We start from the raw sequence: 13,560 nt of genomic DNA, 5'->3' as shown, positions 1-13,560 counted from the left end.
CGCTCTCATAGTAGCTACAAACAAGAGAGGGTTTGGTAATAGATATTGAACAGTGTTCAAATAAGTTATGAGCTTCAGGCTTAAGAGCTAGCATATAATTGTTAAGGCAAATAGCAAACTTATAATTTGTAAGCTAAGTAGCAGACATATATTTTGTAAGGTAGTAGCAGACTTATAATTTGTAAGGTAAGTGGAAGACTTATAATTTGTAAGGTAAGTAGAAGACATATATTTTGTAAGGTAGTAGCAGACTTATAATTTGTAAGGTAAGTAGAAGACATATATTTTGTAAGGTAAGTAGAAGACATATATTTTGTAAGGTAGTAGCAGACTTATAATTTGTAAGGTAAGTGGCAGACTTATAATTTGTAAGGTAAGTAGAAGACATATATTTTGTAAGGTAGTAGCAGACTTATAATTTGTAAGGTAAGTTGCAGACATATATTTTGTAAGGTAGTAGCAGACTTATAATTTGTAAGGTAAGTAGAAGACATATATTTTGTAAGGTAGTAGTAGACTTATAATTTGTAAGGTAAGTAGAAGACATATATTTTGTAAGGTAGTAGCCGACTTATAATTTGTAAGGTAAATAGAAGACATATATTTTGTAAGGTAGTAGCAGACTTATAATTTGTAAGGTAAGTAGAAGACATATATTTTGTAAGGTAGTAGCAGACTTATAATTTGTAAGGTAAGTAGAAGACATATATTTTGTACAGTAAGAAGCAGGCTTACCTATTTTCTGTCATGTCGATTGTGTGCTTCATCAGGTACATCCACTCACAAGGCAACTGATGTTTGACATAGACAGTCCACAACACACCTTTCTCCTCATCAGTAAACCTGGGGATCAAAACTACTGCAATCAAGCTATTCAAATCAAAATTACTGCAATCAAGCCATTCAATTCAAAACTACTGCAATCAAGCCATTCAAATCAAAACTACTGCAATCAAGCCATTCAAATCAAAACTACTGCAATAAAGCCATTCAAATCAAAACTACTGCAATCAAGCCATTCAAATCAAAACTACTGCATTCAAGCCATTCAAATCAAAACTACTGCATTCAAGCCATTCAAATCAAAACTACTGCATTCAAGCCATTCAAATCAAAACTACTGCATTCAAGCCATTCAAATCAAAACTACTGCATTCAAGCCATTCAAGGTTCAATATTTGGATGGTCAAATTAAGGAGTCAACTAATTAACTTAAATAATAAAAATGTTGTAGTCCTACTAGCCCTTTGATGGTAATATTTATTTTAGAGCATTGATAAACAGGTACTGTTATTTATTTATATTAAATCTATATGTATATAATTCTCTTCTGGGAGACGCTAAAAAACAAGCTGTAAGCGCGCTCCCTACCAACCCACCCCTACATGGTCTGGTGAGCTGTGGTTCATGCTAAATTTTTACAGTCATAGAGCCGGGTTTAGTGACGGCTATTAGGGGCAGATAATTTAGTTTGAAACAATTTTAAACTTAGGGGACGTAACTAAGAGGAGGCTGTTTTCACCGGGGTGGGGTAGGGGTTGGGGAAAGAGGGGGGTGTATTGTCCTTAACGAGCTACTGATAGTGTTTTAAAGCAAATATATTAAGTGGCAGCATTGGTACTGTCAAATTCACAAATTATGAATTACTGAAAAGTAGAAAATAAAACAACTAAATAGCTGCGTATAATACGCCGCGGGTCGGCTCGTATTATATAATAAACTACAATATCATGGTGTATAAGTCACGATAAATATATTTGTAAATGAAGTCTATAGATGACTGCTTACATAGAAGTAAGTTGAATCTTAAACGTGTAAAAACAGATCAACCACTTGAAATTTAAGATCTCTTCATCACCTTATCGAAAGAAATATTTCTTCAATTTAACTTCATTTCTTCTTCTTCATTCTTATTTGTATGTTGGTGGGGGGAGGGGGGAATTTTTTTTCAGTGTTTGTTTCTTTAGCACGAGCCGACCCGCTGCGTATCATACGCCGCTATTTAGTTGTTTTTTCTACTTTTCAGTTATTTATAATTTGTGAATTCGACAGTACCAATGCTGCCACTGAAAATATTTGCTTAAAAACACTAAACCCCCCTTCCCCCCCTCCCCACGTGAAAGCAGCTTCCTCTTACTTACCTCCTCTAAGTTAAAAATCGTTTCAAACTAAATTATCTGCCCCTAATAGCCGTCACCAAACCCGTCTCTGTGATTGTAAAATGTAAACAGCGTGACCACAGCTCACCAGACAATGTGAGGGGGTGGGGGTGGGGGTGTGGGGGGGTGGTAGCGATAGAGAGGAAGAGAGGGGACTGTAAGGCGCGCTTTGCAGCTTGTTTTCTAATTGCTCCCAGAAGAGAATTATATATATAGATTGGCTCAACCAAGGGCAATCTACCAGACAGCAGATCTTAATCTGCGCAGGGGTTGTTGAACCTGAGACTTCTGGGTTGGCCATCTTGTTCTCTCCCACCCAACCACCCTGCCCCTAACTTTAATGGATTACATCAATTATTCAAATAGTCTGTGAAACTTACTGACAAACTTTGGGTGGTCGAAGGTCAGGTTGTGAGATTCTAAAACAAAAGTGGTAATTACATTAGGTCAAGTTGATTGTAGAATAAAAGTGGTAATTACATTAGATCAAGGTGATTCTAAAATTAAAAGTGGTAATTACATTAGATCAAGGTGATTCTAAAACAAAAGTGGTAATTACATTAGATCAAGGTGATTCTAAAATTAAAAGTGGTAATTACATTAGATCAAGGTGATTCTAGAATAAAAGTGGTAATTACATTAGTCAGAGCAGGAATTTTTTAAGGTGGTAATTATATCATTCAGATGAAGTTGAGAGATTCTAAAACAGCATTTGTAAAGACTAAGAGAATTAAACTAATCAAATCTAAACTTTAACAGTACCTTCCAGAAGGTGCAGACTATATTAATGTCACAAATAAATAAAACTGACTTACTCTGATGCGGAGATCAAGGGAAATGACATAACCTCTCTCATGGAATTACCAATGACAGTCTGGAAAAAAATGTTAACAAAAATGTTGACCTAAATTTTTTTTTAAATTTTCTACTACTTCTTAGACAGGTAACCACAATTAGCAACACTCAAGCAGAACAATGAGCTAACTTCAGACCTTAATAACAACAAGACATTATAGATAACTCATGTATTCAGTTGATTCAAGAACAGTGTGATTTAAGGGTAGGGGAGAAATGGTCAGTTGTACTGAATATTGTACAGGGTTTGGGGTATGGGGGAAATGATCAGTTGTACTGAATATTGTACAGGGTTTGGGGTAAGGGGGAAATGATCAGTTGTACTGAATATTGTACAGGGTTTGGGGTAAGGGGGAAATTATCAGTTGTACTGAATATTGTACAGGGTTGGGTAAGGTGAAAATGCTCAAAACTTTGCTGACACTTCTACATAGGAAGGAGCATCCAACACTACAAGCCATACAGAGATGACAACGCTATTTCACCCTAACACAAACTTACTGTTGGTTCCATCACAGCTTTGGCTATAGCTTCATCTAGCAGATCTTTTCTTTGAACAATGGACTTGCCATGCAAACAGGGATACAGAATCTGACTATCTGCTGACAAATGTTTGAAACATTAACATAGACTTGACATTAAACGTATAGATTATCTATCTGCTGACACATATTTGAAACATTAACATAAACATGACGTTCAACAGCAATAGAGAATCTGACTATTTGCTAAAAAATATTAAAAACATTAACATAGACTTGACATTAAACAACAATAGAGAATCTGACTATCTACTGACAAAATATTTGAAACATTAACATAGACTTGACATTAAACAACAATAGAGAATCTGACTGTCTACTGACAAATATTTGAAACATTAATATAGACTTGACATTAAACAGGGATAGAGAATTTGACTTTCTATAAATATTTCTTCTTCTTTTTCTTCATTCTTAATTCTATTGTTGGAAGAGATTCCCTCCAACTTATTATGCGCAATTTAGGCAATCGAATCCGATTTCAGCCTGCTTTCATTTTGGATTTGCTTCCATAGCCTTTGTCCAACCAAGAACAAACTATAAGTCAGCAGTTGTTTGATTTTGGAGTTGTCTCTCCTAGATGAGTGGCTGTCCCCAGCTAACGAGCCTCATCTGCCTGGGGTTCGAGCTCGGGATTTTTTGTTTCAGCAACCATGACCTTAACCAACCCGACCATGCTGACCTCGTACAAATATTTGAAATATTAATTGTTTTACTAAACCAGGTGCAACAAACATAATTCATTGAACAGACATTACTATTCACTACACATATTCAATTATTTAATTAATCAAGTAAAATTTAACCTAACTATACAGATGGATGCGAAGTGGGGATGGACCTTTGATTTCAGCACTAAACTGCTGGATGAAACTAGAAAGTTTGGCAAAAATATTTTCATGTTAAAAAGATTTATTTTGTAATTAAAGTTATAGAGGAATCTTAAGACTAGATGACTAACTGCAGGTTTTTTAAAAATACAGTCCTATTGATAAATTAGAAATTAAATATGTATATATTTAAATTTACTAATTTATATAGTTATATATTGAATAAAACTATTATAGATTTACTCGAATATTTAAAAAATGCTTTTGAAAACAAACCAGCAATTAAATTGAGCAATCAGGGGCTTCAATACATTTTTTTTAAATTATGGTTACCTCCCCTGCACACAAAAAAGCTTAACTCCCCACACCTCAAATGAACAATTTTTGTTTTTAAATATTGATTTCTTTCTAACATATTAACATATTTGCTAACAGTGAGTAAAAATAATCAATTTATATTTCAATTTTGCAAAAATAGAGGTTTTTAAAATTTGATCTGCGAAAATTCAATTTTCAACTTTTATTTTTGTAATGCAAAAGCGTGTCATCACACTCTCTGCTTCCTCCCCCCCCCCCCCCCCCCTCATTACACATTTCAAACCCCTCTCTCTTAGGACTATGACTTCATTGTTTGATAGCCTCTAAGTGTAAAAATGTAACAGGGAAAATAGAATAAAAATGTTTTGAGCTTGAGATTACTTCCTATTAGTCTCACTACCTTTATAGTTTGTGGTGTTTAAGAACTGCACCCATGGGTTTTCATTGTAGTTTGGTGGCTGCGCAAGATCTTCCTTCTTGAGATACTGGCCCACCTTTTCTAGCTTGAAGCCCTGTCTGCTGGGCTTCTCAACACTGGCAAGTGATGTGTCCAGCTCACTGTCTTCCTACAGACACACAAACATGAGATGTCAGACACATAGACCTCAATAGGTGCAAAGATACAACACAATAAAGATAATTTGGATCAATCAGATCTTTATACATGAAGTAATTTATAGTTCGTTTAGATTGTAGTAGTATACCATATCCATAGTGTAGGGAACTCTTTAAAACAAATGCAGGTGTTAGTGTTTTTGGGGAGAATGTTCTGGGTTACACGAATAATTCCCATGGTGCAGTTTGACTGTTGATTCAAGTATCCCTGACCCACTGTGCAGGACAATTACTCAACAGACCCCTGTTCTTATATAGCAGATGGGGAACTCAGGGTGCCACATGCCAGGGAGCCCCTTCTTTGAACGTGTCTCTAAGGAAGTCATTTTCTTGCAATTCAATGACCTCCAGCTGCATTTCATCTTTGCAACTGGCCACATTTGCTTCAAATTGGCTTTGAGACAGTCTCATTTCTTATAACAGTTTTATCAGATGATCAGATGTAGCAATGTATAAAGACAAATAGACATACATTCATTTTTATGGGTAGATGATAGAGTAGCATAGCAAAATAACAAAAAATATTGTTAGCACATGGTGTAGAGTAGAAAAGTTACATTGACATTTCTACAGCAGCTTCTTAAAATGTGCTCAAACTTGCACTCTCTTCTTGACAATATCCCAACAGACACCAGTATCTACATCAGAGTGACTAACTCAATTATAGTAGCCAACTCTGGTACTGTGCTCCAGAGGATGTGTCAATAGTCAGAGCCCTGGAGCAGAGAGATGTACACCCCCCCCAACACTGTTCCTGGGGCAAATACTGACCTCGGAATCACTGACCTCTCCTAGATGACTGAAGTTGTCCCTCAGAAAGTCAGCCACAAATTTAATGTCATGTTGAGTCATCTGTTGGAAGAAATGGAGAATTATGGTCACTAAATTTATGACTCTGATGTGCATATATCAATTTACTCATACAAAAACTATCTGTATGTAAATATAATCTGCCTGACTACTTATGCTAAGCAAACAAGCAGTTCTAGAAAGTGAATAGAGAACAACTTAAACAGAGAAGAACCTGCTACCATTTCTTTATATCAAGATTGTTTTCTACAGATTGCAACCATGCACCTATTCTACCTATAAACGTGCAACAGCTCACCCTAATTGCACTACAAATCTTCCATATGCCTGCAACAAGACAACTACTCTTTATAACAACTCTTCACATAACCATCAGACAACTCTCCTTGATACATTACAACTACAGTCCCTACAATCACACAACACTCTAACTTTAAAATAATCCTATATAACTAATACAGTTTTATTTTTTGAGTTAATACAGTTTTACCTTGTTAATATCAGGAGGTAGATTTTCATTGGACAGTCGGAGAATAGCTAGAAAAATAAAATGTAATGAATATAGCAATTATTCCTTTTCATCTTACTACTACTGGACCATAGGTAGTTTATGGACTTGTTCTTTTTAAATAATTGGATTTTGAAATGTGAACCCACCTATGTACAGCCAACGAAAAAATGCCTTGAAGTTTTTTATGCTTGTATCTATCACTCTATACAAATTGGGATAAAAAATACATGTGTTTATATTTATAATGCAAAAGAGGCAATATAATTAGGTATAATAAATGGAAACTAGTAGGCCCTATATAACATATAGTTAGGTATAACATTTGGAAACCAGAAGAGCCTATACAACATGCTAAAAATGCGTGGCTGCATACTATTTTTGGTAAGGACATGGGCAGGTAATCAGTGAAATCAGCTGACACACTAATTTCTAAACCTAATGCATATAGTTATAATTAAGTTGAGCTTAAAAATAAAAAATGGCTTACGTAAAATCAATAAAAACTTACCGGATTGAAACAAACATGTTGGTAATAATTCTGATAGATTACATTTTCAGATTTTAAAATACTTTTGTTTTTACAATATTTAACTGAAAACCACTTAAAAAAACCATTTAAATTGTAAAAGAAAAACCAAATTGTTAAAAATGTGTTCTATCTGTTTTATTTGTATATGTATTCAGAATAACAAGAGAAAATTTGATCAATTTTAATAATAATTAAGAAAGTTATTTCAATGTTAAAAAGGTAAAAAAAATCCAATAAGGGCCACCATGACATTGGCAACAGCAGGAAATTTTTCAACCATTTTTTTTATTTTTGGGGTTAACTTTTGAATTGTAACTATACGTTAAATATGATAGCAATAGGTTTAGAAATAAGCATTTTAGCTAATTTGGTGCTGATCACCCATCCATGCCCTTAAACCTGTGGTTTAGTCTATACACAACACTTTAACAAAGCAGCTGACACAAAAATGACACTGGCCACACAAATTTATAACGTAAACTCAAGAAATGTCTTACTGTTGGAGTTCACTGGCACTGATAGCAAAGGCTCCAGCCATCTTGACAGCCTTCTGTACTGTGGCAGTCCCCAGCCCCAGAACCCCAAACTTGTCGTACCACTGGGACATGCCGTGGAGGTCACTCAGGTGAGAGGTTATGTTCTGGCTGACCCTGAACATAATAAAAAATTTAAAAAAAATTAAACAATTTAAAATGTTATCAGAAAAAATATTTTATATATACTTGGATGTAAGACTGCGTGGCTTAGCTGTAGAGGGCTAGACAGCTAACTGAAAGTCTAGAGGTTCAAATCTAGGTTCAATTCTGTAATGTGTCCATGAGTCCACCCAGCTTTAATGATTACCTAACTGAAGTTAGGAAATGTTAAGGCAGTTGAGCATAGTACTGACCGCACTATCCCTTCATATGTCAAGGTCACAGATACAAGTGAACTCTACTTCACTTGTCCCATGGACTGCCAGATTTGAAAAGGGAACTTTCCTTTTTACTTTCTCGTATATACGTAGTATAGAGAAAGTATTGTAATCGTGCAAAAAAAAAAATCGAGATTTTTACAAATCTCGACGTTTTACACCTCACTGATACGGAAAAACATAATTTTGCAATCTTGTCCGTATGTCTGTGTGTGTGTGTGTCTGTGTGTGTGTCTGTCCGTGTGTAAACACGATAACTTGAGTACCGTTACAGCTAGGTTGATGAAATTTCATATATAAGTATTTTATCAAAATCGTAGATCCGTATCAACTTTTGAGCGATTTCCGATAACCGGAAGTGGTACTTTTCCCACTTTGAATTTTTTAAAAGCCTATAACTTGAGTACTATTTCAGATAGATAAATGAAATTTCACATGTAAGTAAAAGATCTAATTCTCTACCTTCTGTAAAATTTTGAGTAATTTCCGTTGATTGGAAGTAGTAATTTACGCTACTTCCGATTTCTCAAAAAACTAATGTAAATTTTAAAAGTACTAATAATATTGCGCACTATTATGCGCTTTTTTTATTTGCGTTCACTTGGTGTGCAATTAATTTGTCTACGAGATTTTATTCTATTTTTAAAACTTTAAGTATTTAAAATGGATTAAAAATCATGTCCATAGCCCGAGTTTCCATCCCCTGTTATTTTATATAAGAATATTCGAGAAAGTTTAGGGGAGATCACTCCCGGTTTATTTTTTTACTTACTATTATATGTAAATAGATTTCTCTAGATGAAAAAGGCTATTGGTTAGTTGTTTCTGTGTTTAGTAATTAATATCACCCAGCAGCTTTCTGGATATTTTAAAATATATAGTTCAAGTGCTAAGTTGCTTGCTAAACCCTAATAGCAGTGTATTTATAGACAGGTGCTATGTTTCATGTTAAACCCTTATAGCAGTGTATTTATAGACAGGTGCTATGTTTCATGTTAAACCCTTATAGCAGTGTATTTATAGACAGGTGCTATGTTTCATGTTAAACCCTAATAGCAGTGTATTTATAGACAGGTGCTATGTTTCATGTTAAACCCTTATAGCAGTGTATTTATAGACAAGTGCTATGTTTCATGTTAAACCCTTATAGCAGTGTATTTATAGACAAGTGCTATGTTTCATGTTAAACCCTTATAGCAGTGTATTTATAGACAGGTGCTATGTTTCATGTTAAACCCTTATAGCAGTGTATTTATAGACAGGTGCTATGTTTCATGTTAAACCCTTATAGCAGTGTATTTATAGACAGGTGCTATGTTTCATGTTAAACCCTTATAGCAGTGTATTTATAGACAGGTGCTATGTTTCATGTTAAACCCTTATAGAAGTGTATTTACAGACAGGTGCTATGTTTCATGTTAAACCCTTATAGCAGTGTATTTATAGACAGGTGCTATGTTTCATGTTAAACCCTTATAGAAGTGTATTTACAGACAGGTGCTATGTTTCATGTTAAACCCTTATAGCAGTGTATTTATAGACAGGTGCTATGTTTCATGTTAAACCCTTATAGCAGTGTATTTATTTACCTTTGCAGCTGGCGAACCACAAGTTTTTGAATGTTTGAATAGGAATTTTCAATAGAGAAGCCAAGTTTCTTCAGACCCTGAAAATATAAAAATAGAATTTTCCATCTGAAATACAGACATGAATAAAGGCTAGAATAGCTACAGGTATCTCTTTGCCTGTTTTCCTGCCCGTCATTACAAGGATAAAAATTGTAAGCTGTGGACAAAACATTGTGTAACTGATATTTTAGTGTAATTTAATTTTTGTATTTACTTATAAATATTTGCGCCCCACCACCCTGCACACCCAATAATTTTTTTACTGGTCAGACCCAGAACCAAGAAATAATGACAACTACACTAATGCTAGTGGTATTAGAAATGGACATGAATATTTTAATTAAAAATAAACATAATTAACTTACCTTATCTGTCAAATCTTGAAGCAGAAAAGATTGTAGCTCCAAGCTAAATATTTTAAAATATTTAAAAAATTAAAAAGGTTGATTAGCAATTAATATTAGACAGATTGGCAGTTAATTATAGACATAATTCAAACTAGCACGTATTTTAAAAAGTCAAAGTAAGTTCATTAAATTAAAACATGGTGATACAAATGAAAGGGATATATTGAAAACTATAACACAGATATAACTACAGCCTATGCTAAAAACAGCTGGTTAAGACGGGGAAGCTCCAGTTATTTTATTACATCGATTTCTTTTTTTTTTTTAATTAATAAAAGATTTTAAAAAAGGAATAAGACAAATATTGAAATAGATGTGTTCATCAAATTTTAACAGTTATCTCCCGTCGTTTGATTGTATTCTGGGTTTGCTGTACGTTCATTGTATAATTATCTCCCTTCGTTTAATTGAGTTTACGGTGTATACATCATTTTCTTTGTTATCTCCCCTCGTCTGTCTAGAGTTCTATGTCCAATTTTCAAGAAGCAACCTCACTAGTAGATTTGTTGACAAGAGTTTGGTCTGTGTTATAGGCACGTCATATTCTTCTTCAATGTGTTCTCACCCATACAGCATTTTATGACACAAACAAAATCGTTTGGATTTTTTTAGCCACTTTAGCCAGCCCTTACAATAACTGAAGGACTCATACGTACGTGTAGTGTGTGTATATATAGTCGTTGCAGTGACACCTTTTGTTACCCTATTAGGTGTCACACGACTTTGTAATACTTCTGGTTCAAGGTCCAACTAAACATAAGTCATGTTCTATCTATCAGATTGATTTCATTTGGTATTCATCACACCGTTGAATCTATGTTAGGTCAATACTTGCTACAATTAGAGAGTTTACAACATGTAAACAATTTGGAAAAACAAAGTGACGTACCTAGTTGTCCCAAAGAGCAGCAGCTCCAGAAAGTCGTTGCTAATGGATCCTTGGTTACCTTGCTGGAGATAACAAGAAGAAAACAAATGTTAACATATACATAAAATACTGCTAATAATAGCCTCGATATTCAAATTTATTTGCATATGGGGATCTACTTTCTCAATAACAGAAGTACAACAGAGGCGTAGCGACCCCTCCCGGCGCCCGGGGCGAACTTTCAGTTTGGCGCCCCCATATATATATATATATATATATATATATATATATATATATATATATATATATATATATATATATATATATATATATATATATATATATATATATATATATGCGCGTGTGTTTGTGTTTGAGACAGTCTGGAAAAAAAATTAACAATTACGCTGATTGTCGTTCCCTAAAACTTCACTGGACGCCAAATTTAATTCCCCATAAGATGCCGAAACGAATAAAAAGTAGAAAATCAAAAGAGCTCGGATTTTGCCAGTGTGGACGATATAACTATTAAAAAGTGTTCGGTGATTGCGCATATGAAACTGGTTGGGTTCGGTACTCCAAAAAGTTAAGAACCACTGCTTTAGAGTGTATTTTGTAGAAGGTGCAAGCCTTATTTGGTCTACTTTTGGTCGTGTCTTTAGAACAATTTCGATAATAGTAGGCCAATATTGCAATTTTGAATTATCAGTTAGGTTGAACAAAGTAATAATCAGTACAATATATTAATTTTCTTCTCTCTTAAAATTTTGGCAAAGAGTGTCGCTTCCCATCCACCCGCTCCGACAGTCTGCTATTTTACTGATCGGATAGCGATACAAGAATCCATTATATTTATTTATCTTTAATGCAGTGATCCAGGCAAGATGTAATGCAATCAAGTAAAAGTATCTGATCTATCACGATCAAGTTGAGAGAAGAGAATCGTAAGAATCGTACAAAGAACTATTACTACTTAGCAAAACTGGGTAGTGAAATCGTACATTAAGTGTTAATACAAATGATTTCTTTTCTGAGTGTTAAAAGAGTTATCTAGCAACCGATCCAGTACAAATCCTGCTGTTTTTGTTGGTGAAAAGGCACCCCACCATCTTGGACAAAAATGAGCGGATTTTTAAACGTAACTAACTCTTTTTTATGTTACACAATCGTAAAATACGCTTTAGTTCAATGGGTTTCTTTTCTGAGTGATATCGGTTATTTATTCCTTAATCCGGTGTGAATTTTTCCGATTTTAGTCTTCGAAAAAGCGCCCCCCCCCCCCCCCCCCCCCCCATCTAGGAAAGCTGGAAAGCGGTTTTTCCGGTCATGGTTTCTTAAAGATATACGTTTTACAGTTACACAATCAAGGTAGAAAACAGTTAAATCAGTATACAAAGGCTCTCATCCGTTAAATTTCTTTACTTCGACTGTTTATAATTCAAAACTGCACCTTAAAATGAGCTTTTAATTTTTTTCTACCCCTTTTGGCGCCCCCCCCCCCCCTAGGGTCGGCGCCCGGGGCGGCCGCCCTCCCCTAGCTACGCCTCTGAAGTACAATAAGGGTTGGTTTCACAACTAACAGCAAGATGAGATATTGTAGTATTTCATTGATCACTGGGTCATGTTAACATTTGACTAGAATGTTAAGAGTTTAAACCTTGTGTATGTTAACATTTTACCGTTGGTTTTAGTCGTGTCAACATTTTACAACTATCCGCTCATTAACTCTGTAAGCTGACAGGACTTTTGACTAGATGGAGCCTAGAGGCTTAAGTTTTTCGACTTGTTCAGATGACCACAGACAGGGGTGGATCTGACTGGGTAAAGTCACCACAAAAAGTAAAACCTTAAAATAGTTTTATGGTAGTTTTGTAGAAATGGCGAGATCAGTGTTTACATCTGGTAGATAGATTTCAGCCATAGCGTCGTCTAAGGTGTCGTCCATAAATGACGTAACACACAGGGGAGGGGGGGGGGGGGCTCGTAACTTTTGTGACGATGTATGATGGGGGGGGGGGGGAGGATTCAGATAGTGCGACGTCACGCATTAGCTTTTTTTTTCTTAAAAAAGGAATGTTAGATACTCAAGTTTCAGCCGTTATTTCGCGAGTAAACTTTCTTGTAAATTGTAATTGAAATTGATTGATATACTCAATGTAACCGAACTCAGTCAATATTTTTGAAAAAAAAAAAAAGATGTCTCAAAAACAAAAATGTAACTGTAATTCTAAGAGGGGGATTGTTGGCTGAGGTGTGACGTAATTTTATGGGAGGGGGGGGGGATACGGCTTTTTGTGACGATGTGTGATGGTGGGGCGGGGGGGGGGGGGGGAGGATGAAAATCGTCAAAATCTTTCCACATCGCCAGCCCAGCCATTACCCCTCCCCTATGGAAAAAGTAGCTGCTAGTGTAGAAGTTCAAATAAAACACGGACTTATGCTAATCCTCTCTGGTCTTGATGTCTCTATCTCCCCTGCATGACCTTTGACACTGAAGATGGTATCGAGGCGAGGACGATATGATCTTCACGCAGGTCATTGGGGAATTGTGTCAATGTAAATATTGCGAATCATC

General features: G+C 35.2%; 1 protein-coding gene across 7 annotated transcripts in view; it reads right to left on the bottom strand.

Moving 5' to 3' along the window:
- LOC131937268 (anaphase-promoting complex subunit 4) overlaps nucleotides 1-13,560 on the bottom strand; it is a 106,793-nt gene that overhangs the window by 69,629 nt on the left and 23,604 nt on the right. For 5 of the 7 annotated variants that reach the window (XM_059294554.1, XM_059294555.1, XM_059294556.1 and 2 more), the window contains exons 11-22: nucleotides 11,007-11,068; nucleotides 10,076-10,118; nucleotides 9,672-9,748; nucleotides 7,667-7,819; nucleotides 6,787-6,842; nucleotides 6,620-6,666; nucleotides 6,091-6,171; nucleotides 5,105-5,270; nucleotides 3,516-3,616; nucleotides 2,975-3,033; nucleotides 2,540-2,578; nucleotides 736-843 (exon numbers count right to left, since the gene is read on the bottom strand). In XM_059294554.1, the coding sequence (XP_059150537.1) occupies nucleotides 736-843; nucleotides 2,540-2,578; nucleotides 2,975-3,033; nucleotides 3,516-3,616; nucleotides 5,105-5,270; nucleotides 6,091-6,171; nucleotides 6,620-6,666; nucleotides 6,787-6,842; nucleotides 7,667-7,819; nucleotides 9,672-9,748; nucleotides 10,076-10,118; nucleotides 11,007-11,068 (992 nt within the window). The remainder of the gene's footprint in view (nucleotides 1-735; nucleotides 844-2,539; nucleotides 2,579-2,974; nucleotides 3,034-3,515; nucleotides 3,617-5,104; nucleotides 5,271-6,090; nucleotides 6,172-6,619; nucleotides 6,667-6,786; nucleotides 6,843-7,666; nucleotides 7,820-9,671; nucleotides 9,749-10,075; nucleotides 10,119-11,006; nucleotides 11,069-13,560) is intronic. The other 2 variants (XM_059294561.1, XM_059294560.1) reach the window with 2 other exon arrangements.

This window comes from Physella acuta, unplaced genomic scaffold, assembly GCF_028476545.2.
Source record: "Physella acuta isolate Inbredline_101_S28 unplaced genomic scaffold, ASM2847654v3 ptg000205l, whole genome shotgun sequence".
In the NCBI taxonomy this organism is placed as follows: Eukaryota; Metazoa; Mollusca; class Gastropoda; family Physidae; genus Physella; species Physella acuta.
This window is presented reverse-complemented; position numbering and strand designations above follow the sequence as displayed.